Source organism: Conger conger, chromosome 7 (genome assembly GCF_963514075.1).
Source record: "Conger conger chromosome 7, fConCon1.1, whole genome shotgun sequence".
Lineage (NCBI taxonomy): Eukaryota > Metazoa > Chordata > Actinopteri > Anguilliformes > Congridae > Conger > Conger conger.
The window spans coordinates 9,927,035-9,947,820 of record NC_083766.1 but is presented as its reverse complement, the minus strand read 5'-3'; the positions used below and the strand labels follow the sequence as shown (position 1 = coordinate 9,947,820).

General features: G+C 48.1%; 1 protein-coding gene across 1 annotated transcript in view; it reads right to left on the bottom strand.

The window, feature by feature from the left end:
- Positions 1-20,786, bottom strand: part of usp32 (ubiquitin specific peptidase 32) — a 51,648-nt gene that overhangs the window by 6,031 nt on the left and 24,831 nt on the right. The window contains exons 13-30 of the mRNA XM_061249253.1: positions 17,552-17,732; positions 16,638-16,810; positions 15,545-15,685; positions 15,102-15,219; positions 13,008-13,162; positions 11,092-11,173; positions 10,892-10,966; positions 10,471-10,609; positions 9,713-9,818; positions 9,445-9,618; positions 8,556-8,730; positions 7,069-7,220; positions 6,601-6,712; positions 4,301-4,506; positions 3,755-3,939; positions 2,789-2,875; positions 2,580-2,700; positions 608-799 (exon numbers count right to left, since the gene is read on the bottom strand). Coding sequence (XP_061105237.1) covers positions 608-799; positions 2,580-2,700; positions 2,789-2,875; positions 3,755-3,939; positions 4,301-4,506; positions 6,601-6,712; positions 7,069-7,220; positions 8,556-8,730; positions 9,445-9,618; positions 9,713-9,818; positions 10,471-10,609; positions 10,892-10,966; positions 11,092-11,173; positions 13,008-13,162; positions 15,102-15,219; positions 15,545-15,685; positions 16,638-16,810; positions 17,552-17,732 — 2,574 coding nt within the window. The remainder of the gene's footprint in view (positions 1-607; positions 800-2,579; positions 2,701-2,788; positions 2,876-3,754; positions 3,940-4,300; positions 4,507-6,600; positions 6,713-7,068; positions 7,221-8,555; positions 8,731-9,444; positions 9,619-9,712; positions 9,819-10,470; positions 10,610-10,891; positions 10,967-11,091; positions 11,174-13,007; positions 13,163-15,101; positions 15,220-15,544; positions 15,686-16,637; positions 16,811-17,551; positions 17,733-20,786) is intronic.

Here is a 20,786-nt window from a genome sequence, read left to right as displayed (position 1 = left end):
ACTACGCATGGGAAGAGTCGAATGCCGGCAGTTGTTAAAACTTGTTGCCATCCAGGAACGTTGGTTCGTCAAACTGTAACAAGCAGCAACAATATGTGATAGTAGTAGGTTGTCTGCGGTTGTAAAAGGCTACATTCTGTACTCGCTTTGTGTATATATATTGGGTATATCCCAAAGTGTCAAAAAACAAACTGGGCTAACTCAGTCAGCCGTGTAGCCCATGTGAGGCGGCCATACCTGGGCGTTATGTTGCTACAGTAGTAGCATAGGCTACATCTGCATCTTGATGTGATTGGACAAGCTAGAAGGTCAGCTCCAAACAAGGTCAGTTTAAATTATTTGAACCCTGACGGCTTTCAACTCGGCCTTAGTTTGAGCTATGCGCTAGGGCAGGTAGTGTTGCTGCCAAGTCGGGCATCAACGCTCCCTCCATAGAATTGAATGGCTTGACACCATGTTGAGTATTTTGACGCTGATCACGTGAAAGCTGCTTCATTTGCACATTATTGGCACGTTTTGTGAGCCGTCTGGTCTGAGCGTGACAGGATGATTTAAAGGGGGCCGGCACAGACGCTCGAGTGGCCAGCAGGTGGCATAGCGCCCTCACCAGGACGGGTGGCAGCCTCCACAGGTCCAGCTTCTTGGTGGCCAGGCGGTGGGTCCTGCACTTGGAGCAGTAGTACTTCTCGTCCTCGCCCAGCTCCTCCTCGCTGGTGAAGGCGTGCAGGCAGCTGTCCAGGCTGATGGGCTCGGCCTGTGCCCGGCGGCTCTGCTCCACACTGGCGTGCTCCTCCACCGTCTGAAGCACAGAGCAACAGTACAGAGAGGTCCAACCTAGAGCTCCATGCTGGGGTGCTCCTCCACCGTCTGAAGCACAGAGCAACAGTACAGAGAGGTCCAACCTAGAGCTCCATGCTGGGGTGCTCCTCCACCGTCTGAAGCACAGAGCAACAGTATAGAGAGGTCCAACCTAGAGCTCCACACTGGGGTGCTCCTCCACTGTCTGAAGCACAGAGCAACAGTACAGAGAGGTCCAACCTAGAGCTCCATGCTGGGGTGCTCCTCCACCGTCTGAAGCACAGAGCAACAGTATAGAGAGGTCCAACCTAGAGCTCCACACTGGGGTGCTCCTCCACTGTCTGAAGCACAGAGCAACAGTACAGAGAGGTCCAACCTAGAGTTCCACGCTGGGGTGCTCCTCCACTGTCTGAAGCACAGAGCAACAGTACAGAGAGGTCCAACCTAGAGCTCCATGCTGGGGTGCTCCTCCACCGTCTGAAGCACAGAGCAACAGTACAGAGAGGTCCAACCTAGAGCTCCACGCTGGGGTGCTCCTCCACTGTCTGAAGCACAGAGCAACAGTACAGAGAGGTCCAACCTAGAGCTCCACACTGGGGTGCTCCTCCACCGTCTGAAGCACAGAGCAACAGTACAGAGTGGCCCAACCTAGAGCTCCTACGAGCTCCACACTGGGGTGCTCCTCCACCGTCTGAAGCACAGAGCAACAGTACAGAGAGGTCCAAGCAGGAGGCTGAAGAGCCCCACGCCTAAATCTGCTTATGCAGACCTCAGTGCTGTTGTTACTGTACAATGAGTCACTATGGGAATGGGAGGTTTGTTATGATGAGCTGGTGATCCATACTTTTTGAGTCCTAATTGGGTTCGTACGAGTTGTTGGATAGCCTAGATTGTTAGGTACAAAGTTGAAGGTTTATTTGGGTGAAATATAAAGTTAAGCAATTTCTCACAGTTGTTCACCATCTCACAAGTACAGCGTCTTGGAATTGAGTGCTTTCTCTTGGTTTTCTGGTAAGAGCAGTAACTTGTGTAACTACGCGTGCTCAGGGCTCTTCCCGAACCTCTCGTACGGCTAGGCTACAGAGAAATGATGAGCTGATGAGCTGAGATTGCAAACTTTCTCCATTACAATCTTAGGTCTGCCGGAGCAGCCAGAGACTCGCCATCGGTGCCACTATCATTACCACTGTTGTCATTATTGACGCAATAAACTCCAGTTAGCACCATAGGAGCTATCACCACCACTGCCACAAACACCATTATAGTTTTTATTTTAGTTTTTTTTAACACTGTTGCCATTGTACACTGCCATTATTGCCAGCAACACCGTTATCAGATTTTTTGCCAGTTTCCATCACAAATACTGCCATTATCGCCAGCACCATCATCAATACCATTATCCACACCATTATCATCATCATTATGGTCTTCACTACGATACTTTCCCTCAAATTCTTTAAAACTTGCAAACTCAGGTGTAACAAAGCAACAGAGAGATGGAAAATCAACAAACGCACATTCGAGAACTTTCAGTTAAAACATCCAAATTGTATATCTAATAGTGTAAAAGGAGTCACAAATCAGGATCGACAACCCATGAGGAGGGTTGTAGTCCTAGCCCATTTAATGAGTCATTACTCAGGACAGGACAGGGGACAATAATCATCCCCGATATTCTCATGGAATGTATTAGAAATGCTGAAGAAGCAATGCCCCATAATGTGTAGAAACTTCTGGAACATTAGCAGGGTTAACAGCGCGGTGGTGCGGTTCTCTCTCACCCTCTCCTGGGAGGTCTGGTAGCGGAGGTGCAGGGCGGTGGGGTCCCAGTCCACGGCGATGTAGGCGTTCCACACCGACGCCTGGTCCTCGGTGCAGCGGACCGTGCATCCGCGACAGAACCTGCGACCGCAGAGAGCACACGGTCACGCGCTCCGCAGGGGTCCGGCGGGGAGGCGTGTGGGGCGGCGCACGGGGGGGAGGGTCTTACCTGTACCACGGGCACCAAGCGCAGGAGTTCCCATCCTTCTGCACCACGCGGAGAGTGAAGGGGTACTGGTAGCCCATGCTGTCGTCACTGAAAGAGCAGGAGCCCACAGGAGGAATGTACACTCTCCACTTAAAAATGACTCACTGACCATGAAAATAATTTGACTGCTTCAGTGGAAACCCGGTCATGCTAATGCTCTATTCATAGAACATACATGTATGTAAATATTTGGTACTATTCAAAAGATTAAAAACAATTGAAAGTAATTACACAATGAATCATTACATTGTTTAAAATAGTAAAAGAAAATGTTATGTACGACTAGTTAAATATACAGCATTGCCATCAGAGTTAGCTGCAAATTACAGATGTATCTTTAGTTATAACTAAATAGTTATAAGTAATGAAGCATTACTGAAGAAGCTGGCCCTAACTCTCCTGGTTGTGTGTGTTCTGGAACCTAAAATGAGCACAATTGGCATGTGGAACTAGCCACGGCTCATAATAAGTAATGTGTTAGCTACAGAAAAATAGTACATGAAACTGTTTTCATTATTTTTTCCTTACAAGAGCCCTGAGCAAATAATGACGGAGGGAGCAGAGTGGACGACTGACATAAGTGACATGGCTGCATTACACAGGAGCTCTCCTCCACTGTTTGAGTCCAAATGTGCTCTAACAATGTCCCATACATACTCTAGCCTCTCAAAATCCTAAAAAGAGGCCGGCACTATCTCCAGAAAATCCCCTAAGCAGGTATCCATGCTGAAATGTATAGGCCCAGGTACTGTACCTTCCAGGTCATGAGGATTAATCACACTGACATGACCGTTTCCTGGTAACGGAGTAAGTGTAAATTGAGTGCTGGCAGTAAACTGATATTTCTCTCCAGTTCTACAGGAGGCAAGCTGATAGTTGAGGTGTACTGCATGCATTTGCCCCCGGTCACCCGGGGGGGGCACTGACCAGTCCTGCGCGTGGTTGCTGGCCTCCTGAGGGGGCAGAGGGCTGGCCAGCCGGGACACCTGGATCCACACGGCGTCGTACAGGTCCCGGGCCCTGGTGCGGACCGTGCAGGGCACAATGAGCGGCATGCCGAACAGACTGGGCCGGTTCTTCTGAGACGACAGGAAGTAGAGCTCCGTGCGCATCTGCGGACCGAACGCAGGGGTCACACGTTTTCACCCACGTACCACAACACTATTGAACAACACCCTGCCGTGCTAAACTAACCCGGTCACATTCAGGTAACCCCAACCCACAGCACGCACAGCAATTTGTGTTTGCAATTCGATTTTTATAGCACAAACTGGCTCTGGTAAACGTAGGCACATGAAACAAGTTCTACGGCTGAGAGGAAAAACAGTTAAGTGTAGCAAGTCTGGCCCGGATCCAAGTCCCTATACAGTTTAGGTCAAGAAAATTCAATATTTGATTCTACAGGATTGAGGCAATCTAATTTGGGATGTTTTTCAGCTCAGCAGGGTGTGCTTTGAAGAGTGCGGCCCTCACCATCTTCCTGTGAATGGCGATGATGTACCCGGTGAAGGGGTTGTCCTGAACTGGCACCACGTGGCCGTTAGGGATGCCGTTGGCCAGGATCCTCTCCGTGCTGCAGGGCACCACGGTGCTCGGCATGCCATTGGGCAACACGCTGGGCTTCGTCAAACCGCCATTGGAGGCCGGGACAGCCGTTCCGTTCGGCATGGGCGTATCTTCTAAAACACAAATACGTACATCAGAGCATTCCGAATGTGGAACAGTACACACGTTTACGACTGTAAATATGTACCGTGCGGCCCGTAAGTATTTGGACAGTGACATAATTTCTGGTGTTTGAAATACTGAACTAAAGTAATCATATTCAATATGTTGGTGCAATCAATGACTGCCGTAAATGTACGATCCATATCTTCACTGGTGAGACATCTTGTCTGCTTATATCCAAGAAAATGCATCAAAACGTCTTGGTTGTGTTGGCCATTGTCCTGCCGTACGATGAAGTGTCCTCCAGTCAATTTTAATGCATTAGCTTGGATCTGAGCAGACAAGATGTTTCTGTATGCTTTGGCATTCATCCTGCTGCTGCCGTCATTACATTACATTACATTAATGGCATTTGGCCAATGCACTTATCCAGAGTGACGTACAGTTGATTAGACTAAGCAGGAGACAATCCTTCCCTGGAGCAATGCAGGGTTAAGGGCCTTGCTGAAGGGCCCAACGGCTGTGCGGATTTTATTGTGGCTACACCGGGGATTGAACCACCGACCTTGTGGGTCCCAGTCATGTACCCTAACCACTACGCTACAGGCCGCCCATCAGCAGTGAAATCATCAATAAACACAAGTGAGCCAGTTCCAGTGGCAGCCATACATGCCCAAGCCATAACAGTAGCTCCACCAGGTTTGACAGATGAGGTGGTATGCTTTGGATCATGAGCGGTTCCCTTTTCCCTCCACTTTCCTCTTTCCATCACTCTGGTACAGTCTGGTACAATCATCAGACCCTACACCCCTGCCAGACCTCTTCGTTCAGCCTCCACAGGCCGCTTGGCACCTCCCCCTCTCCGAACCTCCACCTCACGCTCACGACTACTGTCTGTTCTGGCTCCACGGTGGTGGAACGAACTCCCCGTTGAGGTCAGAACTGTAGAATCTCTCCCCACCTTCAAGCGCAAGCTGAAGACACACCTCTTCAAGCAGCACCTCTCCCCATCCCTCCCTACCTCCCTGTGAACCTTAATTGTTGTCTCTGTGACTTGCTTTGTGTATGGGTATTTTTAGTTGGCTAGGTAAGCAGTGTTTGGATAGTTAACTTTGGTCACTTTTGCTCTGTTTGTTTGTTTCTTTGTTCTCAAAAAAAAAAAAAAAAGAAAAAAAAAAAAGGCCCTCGTCCTTATCTTTGTTGAACAGATAGCAGTTGAAATTGTACTTCCCTCTAGGGTCTTTCAGCGAACTTATCCCTGGTTATGGGTATGCACTTTGTTGTACGTCGCTCTGGATAAGAGCGCCTGCCAAATGCCAATAATGTAATGTAATGTAATGTAATGTAATGGTACAGGTGGATCTTCATCTCAACGGTCCACAACACTTTGTTCTTAACTCTGCAGGTTTTTGCAAACTGTAACCTGGTTGTTCTATTCTTGAAGCTTGCCAGATGTCTGCATCCTGTGGTTAACCCTCTGAAGTTGCATTAGCTATACCTTCGGACTGAGAGACAACAACAACAGACTCCAGATACAGACGGAACTCCTACAATCAACTCTAGACCTTTTGCTAACACTTTTATGCATGAACTAATGATGAAACTCAACACATTGGTCCAAGAAACATTTGAACAGCCAATTGTCCAATTATCTTTCGTCCCTTAAAATAGGGTGGACTATGTATAAAAACAGCTACAATTCCTACACTGTTCATCCAATATGGATGTAAAAACCGTCAAATTAAAGTTAAGTCTGCACTTTAACCACATATTGATTTATTGTACCTGTTTGTTTGCTGCAGTATAGAGTGAAAACAACAAAACAATTAGTAACTGTCCAAATACTTAGACTGCACTGTATACGCATGCGCGCGCGCACACACACACACACACATTCATATTCACTCTATATTCACTCACTCACACTTGCGTGCACCTACTGACCTGCAAACACAGACACAGACGCACACACACACACACACACACACACACACACAGACACACACAGACACACACAGACACACACAGACACACACACACACACACACACACACACACACATACAGTGGTCTATGCTTGCGAGTTGAGGAATGAGTCATATTCACCGGTGTGCATGGGGGAGACGACCGACGTGGGCGTTCCCGGCACAGGGACCTCGAAGGCGCACAGGAACCCGCTTGCAGCCCGCCGCACTTTCTGGTTGTCCAGCGGAAAGTTCTAGAAGCAAAAGCGCACGTTTCGTCAGTGACAGGAAGTTCTCGCTTTGACATGCTGCAGCCCAGCTATGGGAACCAGCAAGCGTTACATTACATTATAAAGGGAGGGCCCAGTCAAGCAAATTAGCCACTATTTTATTTATTTATTTAATGTTTATTTGAGTAGGAACAATGCCAAGAGACATAACATCATTACTGCCAGTTTACACCAGGTTCATGTAGTCAGTGTTCTCCATACAGAGATTATAGCTATTGCTAGTTTTTTATGAAAAGAAAACAAAAATATTAAGAATAAGAGAGGAAGCGTTAAACGGAAGATGTAGGCTATAGGCTGTCCGCTAGAGGGGCTTCCTTCACCTTTATGTTGGAGGCGTGCACCTCGGCCAGGAGAATCTGCTCGGGCTTGAGGCCGCACAGCTCGCTCAGCTGTTTCTTCAGGGCCGTGTACTTCTCGTCCATGTTGAGGCGAAGGCCGTACCGCACCGGCGTGGAGCCGTCCAGCTTAATCACTGCAAACAGACATTTTATCACTCTCCTCCTGGGGAAACCTGGAGCGCATTCAAGCAGCACATTTCCTGAGTTTCATTTGTGAACCTGAATTACAACTTCTTAAAAAAGAAATCAATTATTCTCAACCTGATCTAATTGACGAACTGCTTGTAGAACTAGGTTACGTCGTCTCCTTACATCCTCTGCAGAAATGTGAAGTGCATTTAAGCAGCACATTACCTTCATTTTCCTTTGATTCATACATGAACCTCAATCAATTTATAACTTAAAAAAAAAAGAAATAACTTATTAGATGCATTGTGAGCTCAATTTGATCTGATTTGCTACCTGCTTGTAATACTGTAGGTTGTACTACTGGTCTTGGTAAACGACTTTCTTGACCCACTGGTATATTTATCTAAACATTAGTAGCTACTACAGATGTATGAACTTGACTTTTTAACATTGGCTTGGTTGTCCCAATGTGAAGTCCAAGAACAGATGGTAAAGCTATGCCATAATGGGACTTAAACTAAATTACTTAAATTATATTATATTAAATTATATTATATATATTATATATGAAATTACCACATATATATTAGCCCGCGTGCAGTTTAGCCTCTTTCACACATGGAACACGCAGCATTGCCAGTTTCAATGATCTGGGTCAGACAGTGGTTTTCAACATTCGGGCTCATCTCTCCTCTATCTGCACTGAATCTGTTCGCACTGAATCTGTTCACACATGACATTTCTGATAGATTTGGCAAGGCAAAATGCCCCAAAGCAATGCAGGACCTTTACTTGTTACATTACTTCATCTTTAAAACAGCCACATATTTTGCTAAATAATAGTTTTGGCAGAGATTCAAGCCCTACCAACACAACACAACTGACAGTTTTAAGATAGTTTACGGCAACATCTTAGCATACATAGCTGAGTTAGTCAATATGATCGCAATTAACTAAAATTAGATTAACGGAAGCATGGTTTATTTTTGGTAAAATGCAACGAGAATAAGTTGGTTAGCCAAGTTAAATAGCTTTCTATAGCTGCCTGAAATTAACATGTTACATTGTAAGCTACATTGTCATAACCTATTGCGTGCTTAATCCGGAAATGTTGCTGCAAATTCAAATTACATTTCCGTAAATCTCACTAGGTCCTGACCCAGCAAATTGGAGGAGCGTCTTAACACGGCAAATCGACTCAAGCTCCGGTTCGCATATGAGGGCGACACAGAATCTGCGATCCATTTGCTGGTTAAGATGCTCGTGCGAAAGGTGCTTTAGCCTCGAGCATTTGGGGAAGGGCAAGCGCAGATGCTGTGTGCAGACGATGAGCGTCTCACCTATGATCTCTAGGTGCATGGAGCTGTCCATGGGCAGGGGAAGGGACAGGAAGTTGAAGGGGTCGAAGCGCGCACTGACGTGACCGCAGGTCTTGCACTTGACCTGGGACCGGAGCTGCCCGTGGAACAGGTCCACCACGATGGAGCGGTTCCTCCTCAGGTGGTTCTCCCAGGCCTGGTGGAAGAAGCAGAGCTCAGAGAATGTTTCCGACTAACCAAAGTACCTTCAAACAGGCTGCATTCCACCACTGTCCTCCCAATGCAGTAAACCAACCTGGGGTTAATATGCATTTGAAATGCTTTAAATCCTTACACACCAGCAAAAAATCCTGCAGATTCCAGACAAGGACGTTTTGCATAAATATTGAAGAAACATTCACCAAGGATGTAAGAATTAGCTCAGGGGGTCGGCAGTCTGAGTGTTGCAGGTTCAATCCCCCGCCATGGGTGTGCCAAAGTGTCCTTAGCAAGACACCTAACCCCCAATTGCTCCCAAAGAGCAGGTTGGTGCCTTGCACGGTGTCCAGTCACCATTGCTGCGTTAGCTTTAACTTATAATAAATGCAATTATAACACTCATACTCCACAAATTCAGTTTGGTGAGTGAGGTTTAGTGAATGCTAATCTCACCACCCCGTGTATAAGGAAAGAAACACAATTTGCTTTTAATTGTTAGTCAGTTAAGGACTAATATTGGTCAAATCCCAGGCAATGCGTCTTTTTGAAGAGTGTCAGGGAAAACCCCCAAGAGTTAGAAGTCAAGTGTTATTTCAATTGTGTATTTTAATTAGAGCACAATCTCCCTTCAAAGAGACTTTGTCGACCAAAAGGGCAATGAAGAAGAACGTCGAGCGACATCCGACTCCTCCGGCCCCGCGTGAACTCTGACCTCTGAGGCCACCTCCCAGTCGGGCCGCCCGTCGCTGTCCTTCAGCTCCACGTAGGGCTTCTCGTGGACGCGGTTCAGGTCCTCGTGAAGGCCGTCCAGCAGGAACGCCAGGAGCTCCTGGGAGTCCTGCTGCTGGAAGCCGTTGAACCTCGGGGCGTACTTCGCTATCGTCCACTAAAGGCAAAGAAGAACAGTACGATCAGTACATTACGGCCAGCTGAAAGCGGTGTCTGGTGAAACATGAAAGAGACACGTGCAGCTGACCTACCCTGAGCTTCAGAGGAGCCACGTTCTTCTGCGTCCCGCTCCAGAGCTCCTGAACCAGGTCTCCGTAGCACTTGGCCATGTGACCACGCATCCCCATGGGATTGATTCTGTGGGTGAAATGAGCACATAGAGTTTAATTTATTCATTCGTGTGAAGCCTGATGTCCCATCAAGATTATATATTTGGGTAGCAACTAATTTTTACGTTTTGTTTGATAACGCACATCGCTGAAATTAAGAGGAATGAACAAAAATGACAAACTTAAATTAAGAATGCCTTCCCCCACACCCTCTGGACTGAACTGATGAATAATAAGCATCTTGATGTCTTATAGTATTCATTTTTTTAAAAGAGTAATACAAAACATATGGTGACCCGCAAATGCAGGTTGGCTGCAGGAGACTATCACACTAACCAGTACACAGTACACAAGACACAAGAGCACTAAGGCCGCGACTTGTCCATGTTGTCCATGTAGAATAATGAGCCCTCCTCCTTCTTTTGACTGAGTGCCTGATAGAGTGCAAGTCACATCTAATTCCGCCCTCAGAACAGATTCCACTAAATGAGCACGTGCATCAAGAACACGCATGCACGGACTCCAGGTGAACCAAAATACCACGCATGTGTACATGTGAAACAATTCGAAAACACATCAAAGTCCTCCAAGCGGGTGGAAAAACAGCACGACACGCAACTCGTACGACGAGCGCAGCACAGGTACAGGTGCACAGAGGCTGACGGGCCGACTTCACGCACCGGTTGAGCTCGTACAGGTGTCTCCCTGAGGTGAAGTACTCGGTCAGAGGCTTGGTGTTGCTCACACACTGGATGCTGGAGTTCATGAAGCAGGTGTTCCCCAGATTGCTCAGTCCTGTGGCTCCCTTTTCAGTCGGAACTGCAACAGACAAGAAGGGGGGGAGGTGGACTCAAATTCAATCGCTTCATACAAGAGCTGGGGGATATATCACTAAGTAGGGTCACAGAGTTATCTGGATAAGTTCACAGAGTAAAACCCGGAACTTCACTCCATGTTCCAGTTTAGGAGGTGCTCCAGATTTTACTCTGTGAATTTATCCAGCCAACTCTGTAATCCTGCTTTGTGATATACCACCCTGATGTAAAGTGTAAAAAATAGGTCTTTGTCATGTTAATGATGCAATCCCAGCAATCAACGTACCTTTGTGTCGGTCCATCTTGCTGCTGTTGGCGATGAAGGACATCTCCTCAGGCCAGCTCATGTCCTTGTTTCGAACTAAAGAGCAGTTTGTGGAGTTTTGTTACTGAATTTATTTATTAGCTACACACATAGTATATCAAATGTTACATGAAAGAGTCATTAAAAAGTCATTAAAATGAAGTTATATGGGTTTTATGGACCTTCGATGACCATGTGCTGCTCGTCAGGAATCTTCAAATCTTCCAACTTGTGGTCTTCGTCATCTAGCAGCGTGAGGTAATTCTGGAAACAAATAATGGATCTTACATGTCCTGTAAACATTTGCAGGGGGACTTTACACAGTACCTGGCACCATTCCTGTTCTTGTAAGCAGAAGGCAATAACTCTTGTCAGTACAGTGAACAAGCCTTTCCCATATGTGCTGTGTGAGCTGTAAGCAGAGGCAGCCTCATTTTAGGCCAGATTTGTATCGCTAGAAAGGGCCTTGTAGGGCCCTTTTAGTGTGTGCAGTTTTATACGCCAATATTTGTAGGCCCCTTATAGTGCGTGCAGTTATTACCACTCTGTTTGCAGGTCCGATTACAGAATCCAGGCGTATACCTTGCTTATAGGATGTGTGTGCGGCTGTGTTTCGGGGTTGTGTTTCGGGGCTGTGTGTTGGGGCTGTGTTCTGGGGCTGTGTGTGCGGCTGTGTTTCGGGGTTGTGTTTCGGGGCTGTGTTTCGGGGCTGTGTGTTGGGGCTGTGTGTTGGGGCTGTGTTCTGGGGCTGTGTGTTGGGGCTGTGTTCTGGGGCTGTGTGTTGGGGCTGTGTGTTGGGGCTGTGTTTCGGGGCTGTGTGTTGGGGCTGTGTGTTGGGGCTGTGTTTCGGGGTTGTGTTTCAGGGCTGTGTTTCGGGGTTGTGTTGGGGCTGTGTGTTGGGGCTGTGTTTCGGGGTTGTGTTTCGGGGCTGTGTGTTGGGGCTGTGTTCTGGGGCTGTGTGTTGGGGCTGTGTGTTGGGGCTGTGTTCTGGGGCTGTGTTTCGGGGTTGTGTTTCGGGGTTGTGTTTCGGGGCTGTGTGTTGGGGCTGTGTTCTGGGGCTGTGTGTTGGGGCTGTGTGTTGGGGCTGTGTTCTGGGGCTGTGTTTCGGGGTTGTGTTTCAGGGCTGTGTTTCGGGGTTGTGTTGGGGCTGTGTGTTGGGGCTGTGTTTCGGGGTTGTGTTTCGGGGTTGTGTTTCGGGGCTGTGTGTTGGGGCTGTGTGTTGGGGCTGTGTTTCGGGGCTGTGTTTCGGGGTTGTGTTTCAGGGCTGTGTTTCGGGGTTGTGTTGGGGCTGTGTGTTGGGGCTGTGTTTCGGGGTTGTGTTTCGGGGTTGTGTCGGGGCTGTGTGTTGGGGCTGTGTTTCGGGGTTGTGTTTCGGGGTTGTGTTTCGGGGCTGTGTGTTGGGGCTGTGTGTTGGGGCTGTGTTTCGGGGTTGTGTTTCAGGGCTGTGTTTCGGGGTTGTGTTTCAGGGCTGTGTTTCGGGGTTGTGTTGGGGCTGTGTGTTGGGGCTGTGTTTCGGGGTTGTGTTTCGGGGTTGTGTTTCGGGGCTGTGTTTCGGGGTTGTGTTTCAGGGCTGTGTTTCGGGGTTGTGTTGGGGCTGTGTGTTGGGGCTGTGTTTCGGGGTTGTGTTTCGGGGTTGTGTTTCGGGGCTGTGTGTTGGGGCTGTGTGTTGGGGCTGTGTGTTGGGGCTGTGTTTCGGGGCTGTGTGTTGGGGCTGTGTTTCGGGGCTGTGTGTTGGGGATGTGTTTCGGGGCTGTGTGTTGGGGCTGTGTTTCGGGGCTGTGTGTTGGGGCTGTGTGTTTCGGGGCTGTGTGTTGGGGCTGTGTGTTGGGGCTGTGTTCTGGGGCTGTGTGTTGGGGCTGTGTGTCGGGGCTGTGTTTCGGGGCTGTGTTTCGGGGTTGTGTTTCGGGGCTGTGTTTCGGGGCTGTGTTTCGGGGTTGTGTTTCAGGGCTGTGTGTTGGGGCTGTGTTTCAGGGGCTGTGTGTTGGGGCTGTGTGTTGGGGCTGTGTGTTGTGGGGCTGTGTTGTGGGGCTGTGTTTCGGGGCTGTGTGTTGGGGCTGTGTTTCGGGGTTGTGTTTCGGGGCTGTGTTTCGGGGCCCACCTCACTGTTGTAGAGCCACAGCCGCATGTCCTCCTCCTTGATGCGCAGGCGCTGGGACAGGTAGTCGTGGATGTCCTTGATGGTGTCCATCCTGCTGAAGCAGCCGGTGTAGGCCAGCACACGCTTCAGAGGAGCACTGGGAGACGGCACGTTACCTGCAGGGAGAGCCGGAAAGAACCGGTTTTCAGAGTGCAACAAGACAAACACACACACACACAGACACACACACAGACACGCACAGACACACACACAGACACACACAGACACACACACAGACGCACACACAGACGCACACATACACACATACACACATACACACATACAGACACACACACAGACACGCACAGACACACACACAGACACGCACAGACACGCACACATACACACAGACAGACACACACACAGACACACACAGACACACACACAGACACGCACAGACACACACACAGACACGCACAGACACGCACAGACACGCACACATACACACAGACGCACAGACACGCACACATACACACACACACACACAAGCCCCTTTTCCACCAAGTTGCAGGAACTAAAAGCAGGCAGGATCTATCCACACCAGAAACCTGCACGACGCTGCAGTAAAGTAAAAAAAAGATTCTCCCCACTATCTTTTGTAATTATGATGATTTTCCCATAGGTATTGGGAGCAAAATGTCCCAGAAATATAAATATGAGCATGCTGTACTGTAAGGATCCCCTCTGGCCCTGCTGCTGAGCTAGTCAGTCCTTCTCCCTCCAGTTTTCCCTGTTAGTTTATCATTTCATTGGCTTATTGTTTCCCATTAGCGCCCTCGTGCTTGCTTATTTATCACTGATTCCAGGTGTTCCCCGATGTACGTATACAAGTTTCTCAGTTCCCTTGTTTTGTGCTGAGCCTTTGTCTTGTCTGTCCTGATTAAAGTTTAAGCCCCTCCTGTTCCTCTCCTGTGTCTCGCAGATTCCTCCAGTGCCCCTTGTTTTTCCTTCCCGGTGGTTTTTCGTCTTTTGTTCTTGACATTAAAGTCTCCTGACTCCGACTGCTTCTCCTGCAATTGGGTCCACATCTCAGCTCTTACACGATACAAAGATAATTTAACCAGCCATAGCTTCATGCCTGCATAAATTATTTATGTGTATTCCAGACGCATATCTTGCTCATTTTGAGAGAAATGCTCTCGAAATGAGCCAGAGACACGAGAGAACCACCCGTTCAGCTGTAACATTATTTCTTTGCATAAAATGTTTGTTTTTGTGGCAACACTAAAGTTATTGGTCATATCATATTAATGTATGTTGTTGCAAGTAAATGCTTATTTATTGATTAAGTCATATTTGCAGTTTGGTAATCTGTTCTAAATTAATTTATTTTATTTGTTAACAGATTTGGAGCAACTGGGCATTTAAATGTGGCTGTTGTTTTACTCGGCAAAAGACAGTTGACCAGTCCGCAATGTACTAATTCCACCCCATAGTCCGTGGTACCTTAGAAAAGTACTACCATGAGAGCAGGGAATAAAAAGATGTGAAGGAACTATCTCCAAGGAACTAAAATCATGTAAAAAAAAAAAAAAACAGGTATTTTGTTCCTGAAAAAGTTCCTGCAGTCGAAAGGGGCTATAGAGACACACACATACAGAGACACATGCACAGACAAAAACAGACACACAGACAGACAGACAGACAGACACACAGACAGACACACACAGACACACACAGACACAGACACACACAGACAGACAGACACAGACAGACACACAGACACAAACAGACACAAACAGACACAAAGAGACACAGACAGCCACACACAGACACACACACACAGACACACACACGCAGACACACACGCAGACACACAGACACAGACACAGACACACACAGACACACAGACACACAGACACACAGACACACACACACACAGACACACACACACACACAGACACACACACACACACACACACAGACACAGACACACAGACACACACACACACACACAGACACAGACACACACACACACACAGACACACACACACACACAGACACACACAGACACACACACACACACACACACACACACACACACACAGCTCATACCCATGTTGACCCAGATGTTGGACTGGGGGGTGCGGGAGGCAGGCTGCTGCCGCAGGAAGAGCAGGTGTCGGGGGAAGAGCTCCAGCTCAGACACCTCTGACTTCAGCTCCCGGATCACCTGCAGAGAAACATATTCATTTTATTCATCCATTTACTTCTGTTACCACGGTTAGATATAACCATTATTCAGTTTAATGTACATTTACAAAGTCTACATTTCCGAATGTACACATAGGCAATATTTACATGTGTATTTCAGGCCAATAAAGCAGTTTGAATTTGAATTGTGAGAGTGAGAGACTGAGAGGGTGAGGGGGTGAGAGAGAGAGAGAGGAAGAGTGAGAGGGAGAAAAGGAGTGAGGGAGAAAGAGAGAGAGAGAGAGAGAGAGAGAGAGAGAGGAAGAGAGAGAGGGAGCTTCGAGCCTGGTCTGTGGGGTACATACCGGCCGGGGCAGGCTGAGGTTGGCTCCGTACCAGTGGTACAGCGCTCTCCACACGGGCTCAGGCACCGTCTCAAAGTCCCGGCCGGGAGCCAGGAGCTGAGCACGCTTCAGCCGCCCGCCCTCCATGGTCAGTGTGGGGGCCTGGGGGCAGAACACACGTTACTCTGTCTGTGCTGCATGGTGCACAGGGCATACTGCAGGTAGAACACACGTTATTCTGCCTGTGCTGCACAGAGCATACTGCATACTGCAGGGAGAACACGTTATTCTGTCTGTACTGCATGCTGCATACTGCAGGTAGAACACACGTTATTCTGTCTGTACTGCACCGAGCGTACTGCATACTGCAGGGAGAACACATTATTCTGTCTGTACTGCACGGAGCACACTGCATACTGCAGGGAGAACAAGGCATCTGACCTCTGAGCCCTGAGCAGCAGCCTCCTGTAAAAATCATCTTCAGCTGCGCTTACCGCTATGGGAGTGAGGAGAGACAGGGCTAAAGTGCACTGAATTTATTCAAACCCTGTCAGTGTGCATGAGAGAATGTGTGTGTGTGTGTGTGTGTGTGTGTGTGTGTGTGTGTGAGAGAGAGAGAGAGAGAGAATGTGTGAGTGTATGTGTGTGTATGTGTGTTTGAGACAGAATGTGTGTGTGTGTGTGTGTGAGTGAGAGAGAGAAAGAATGTGTGTGCGTGTGTGAGAGAGAATGCGCGTTTGTGTGTGTGCTGTTGTAGGCCCACTAAAGGCATTTTATATAGACACCCCCATGATTAAATGCAGAAAGGAAAATCTAAATCAATCAAACAAATCATTTAATCAAATCAAACAAATCCCTTTCACTCCCTCACTGTATTATGAATCAGTTCTGAGGTGCGTGTGCTTGATTAACACCACCAGTAGTATGCTAGTTTCTGGATGTGATGCTTTGACTTATGGTAGAACCTATATGCACTTGTAAGTCGCTTTGGATTAAAAGCGTCTGCCAAATGACAAAAATGTAAAAAAAACCAGCAGTCAGGAGCGCTTCAGCCGCACTGGGCCGAGCGCGTTTCCGCGGACGGACAGAAGAGGGCGCTGTGGGCAGCACCCACCTTCAGGGGCTCGGGGGTGACCAGGGGCTGGTTGTCGATGGCGCCCGGCCTCTGGGCTGCCAGGTGGGGGTGCAGGTTGCCGTTGGCTCCCAGGAAGCACTGGTTGTTGTTGTCTGAGGTGGTGTGCTGACGCGCGAAGCAGATGTCTGTGCCTGAACTGGAGGGGATGAGACCTGGAGGAGGAGGGAGGGAGAGAGAGGGAGGGGGGAGGAGAGAAAGGGAGAAGGAGAGGGAGGAGGGGGAGAGAGAGAGAGGGAGTGGGGGAGGGGGAGGAGGGAGAGAGGGAGAGGAATGAGAGAGAGGGGGAGAGGAGGAGAGAGAAGGAGAGAGCAAGGTAAGGGGTGAAACAGAAGGAGAGGTACGGAGGGAGGAGAGACAGAGAGAGGGAGAGAGAGAGAGAGAGAGAGAGGGGAGGGCGAAGGGAAGGAGAGAGTAAGGAGAAATAGAGTGAGGGAAGGGGTGAGAGTGAGAAAGGGTGGGGGTGAGAGAGGGGGGGAAGGGAAGGAGAGAGTAAGGAGAAATAGAGTGAGGGAAGGGGTGAGAGTGAGAAAGGGTGGGGGTGAGAGAGGGGGGCGAAGGGAAGGAGAGAGTAAGGAGAAATAGTGAGGGAAGGGGTGAGAGTGAGAAAGGGTGGGGGTGAGTGAGGGGGGGTGTAGGGGGGGGGAGAGGAGAAAGAGAAAGACTGAGTATGTGAAAAGAAGTGCCCTCTGCATAGTCCTGAACCGACAGAGGAAGTTGAAGCATTGAGACAGAAATAGGAAACGCAGCTGGGAATTACAATTTGGATGAAAAGACGGGTAAATTTGGATGAGAAACGGAACAGAAGGGAAAAGGAACTCTCCGAGTGCAAACGGCACAGCGGCCGTGCGAAGGCCCGTGTGGAGGCCCGGTAAAGTCTGCGTTTCTGCACTTACTCCCGCCGGTGGTCTCCGAAGCCTCAGAGGCGCTGGAGATGTTGTCGGAGAACTTCTCCTCGGAAGAGCTGTGGGAGCTGGCCATGCCGCCCGCGTCCGGCGCCTGCTCCCCGGAGGCGCACGCAGAGCCCTTCCCCGCGTTCAGCACGGAAGGCTGCTCCACCACGATCAGCCGGTTGTCCTGGGAACGACACGCGCACGGTTTCACCTTGTGACGCGACGCGTCTGCGCGCTTTATGCGTCACGCCTTTAACTAAGTGTTGCTTATGAAGGCATTATGAAGCATATGTAAAGCCTTCGTAAATGGTTGGCATTTAAATGGCGCCTTTATCCTAAGTGCAGTAGTTGATGCTTCTCATTCACCCATTCATACACACACTCGCACACTAACGGCGATTGGCTGCCATGCAAGGCACCAACCGGCTTGTCAGGAGCATTTGGGGGTTAGGTGTCTTGCTCTGGGACACTTCGACACACCCAGGGTGGGATCGAACCGGCAACCCTCCGACTGCCAGGCGACTGCTCTTACCGCCTGAGCCAGGGTCACCCCATAATGGCTTCATAAACTATACATAAGCAAGTGTTATGCTTCGCAAAAGGAGAAATAACACCTTCTCATGCAACATGTTATATGAAATGTGACATAACCAAGAATGTCACCAGGCTAAAGGCTACATGTTAAAGGTGACAAAACGCTTATTCAGGATGCAAGACTAACTGTGGCACGACGCATGATGTGCAAGTTTCACAACATCAAGCTTATGATAGCATCTAAATCTGTCCATTTGGTCCCCTTGACTCACACAATTATGGTGATAAAAACCGTAGAATTGTAGTGTATGAGTTGTATATTAAGCATCTGTGTATGGATAGTAAAGAAACAACTTAGCTTTTAAATGTTGAGAAAGGTTTTAGTTTAAAGGATATCGTGTATATTCAACAGTAAGCAATATAGAGAGAATTCTACATGAAGTACCTATGGACGATTTATAAAGCAATATCTCTGCATAATTAAAAAGGCATTGAAAAGGATGTCACTGGATTTGCAGGATGAATGACAGTAAGCAGTGCATTAGTATGCTATTAATGCTACTGCGTTTTGAAGGGAAGTTCAACATTATTTATAACTTTGGTTTCAGGGTGAAAAGTGAAAACGATTCAGAGTCAGCAGCTCACAAGCCAATGAAAGACCAAGACTGGCTGAAGGTCCATGCCATCTTTTGAGCCAAGAGAAAGTAATCGTATTTGAAGGGCATTTGTTTTTTGTTGCATAAGATTGTGTTAGCTCTCCCTTTATGACATATGACATTTGCTTATGTATGGTTTATTATGTCAAGCTTATGAAAGCATATGCTTCATAAAGCCTTTATAAGCAACACTTTGTGCGTGACCACTTTATGGGCAGTGTGGAGGGGAGCACTACTGCAGGGTCTGCTGGCTTTCATTGTTACTCAGCACTTGAGTAGCACAGCAATTGATCGGTTAAAGCAGTTGAAATAAACACAGTTAATTCAGGTTACCTAGTTTCTTGGGTCTGAACAGGCTGCAGGTGAAGCCTATAACAATATCATGGGCTGTGTGCTCTCCTATAGCACTAACAGGGTGTGTGCTCTCCTATAGCACTGACAGTGGGCTGTGTGCTCCCCTATAGCACTAACAGGGTGTGTGCTCTCCTATAGCAGTGGTTCTTAAACTTTTTGTCTGGCGACCCCACAAAAAAAACTGGAGAGGTCTGGCGACCCCACTTTCCCAAAACCCATTTCAAACCCATGTTAACAACTGTCAATCAAGCAAAAACGAATAAGGCAATGTAATAAATAGCCTAGGCTACAACAATTTATTAAAACGAACAAGAACCGGAACAAACAAACCAATCAAGATTAAACAAATGCACAAATCATCAGATCCAGTCCAGATCTAAAACGGGAGCCAAGAGTCAGGACACCAGAGCAGCTAATCTGGAGGCGGAGAGAGACAGAAACACGGCTACAACGATCTCACTTTATTTATTTTAGTTTCTTCCTCTGGTTTATTTTCTTTAATAACATACATAGGCTATGTTAATGAGAAGGATGGGCCTGCTTCCGCGAACATAGCAAGTTAATTCTTGGATTGATGCTGCACACGGCCACGCTGCTGAGCCGACATCTGTATTTATTTTTTATAAAGGCCAGAGACGAAAATGTCTCCTTGCACAGATCAGGTCGATCCAAAAGGCGTGAGAATGTCCATGGCAGCCCTGGACAATCCGGGGTATTCCTGCGCAATTGACAGCCAGAATTCATCCAGTGTTTTTGAGGCAAACAACGTCTGTAATGTGCGGTCGCTGGACAGCTCCACCAGCGCATCCTCAAGCTCAGATGGCAGGTCGTTTGAAGAGCAGCTGGTGAATGGTCGTCGTATCCGGTCATAATGCTCTACATTTTCCGTGAGAAAATATTGATGGAATTTGTCGAGGAGACTTCGGAGATCAATGGTAATTGAGGCTTTCAATGAATTGCCATTCATGTCATTCTCCTCCAAAATGTCATGCAGCTCCAAAAACATTTCAAAATCCCCACTCTCCGCACGGGCTGCCCAACGCTGCAACGTTTTTGTGAAAGCGTTCACTTTGTCCGAGAGGGTCAGGATGTTAGTGTTTTGGCCTTGTAGTGACAGGTTGAGAGTGTTTAATTTGTCAAATATGCATGCCAGGTAAGCAAGACGTGATATCCATTTCGAGTCAGTGAGATGGTGCGCAAGAGGGGAGTGCGTGTCTGAGAGCAACTCAAACAGGCGTGTAAGAACCTTCCCCCGTGAAAGCCACCTTCCTTCTGAATGGAAAAGAAGGGATTCATGTGTAGACCCTATTTCCTGACAGAGAAGGGCGAAGAGTCTGGAATTTAGTGGGCGCGATTTTATGAAATTCACTATTTTGATTGCTGTTTGGAGAACATCGTTAAGATCGGGCTCAAGTGTCTTGGATGCCAGGGCCTCCCTGTGGATAATGCAGTGAGTGAACTTGACGTGCGGTGCAACGCTAAGGACCTTTGCTTTCAGTCCTTTATTTTCCCCCAGCATAGCTCTGGCACCGTCAGTGCATATGCTTGTGCAGTTATCCCAATACAGCCCTGCCTCCTCCATCCAACCATTAAGACGATTAAAAATGTCACCACCGGTACACCTTCCTTCCATCGGAGAGCAGAACAGCATGTCCTCATGAAGTTTCCCGTCATAACTGTAGCGGATAAATACC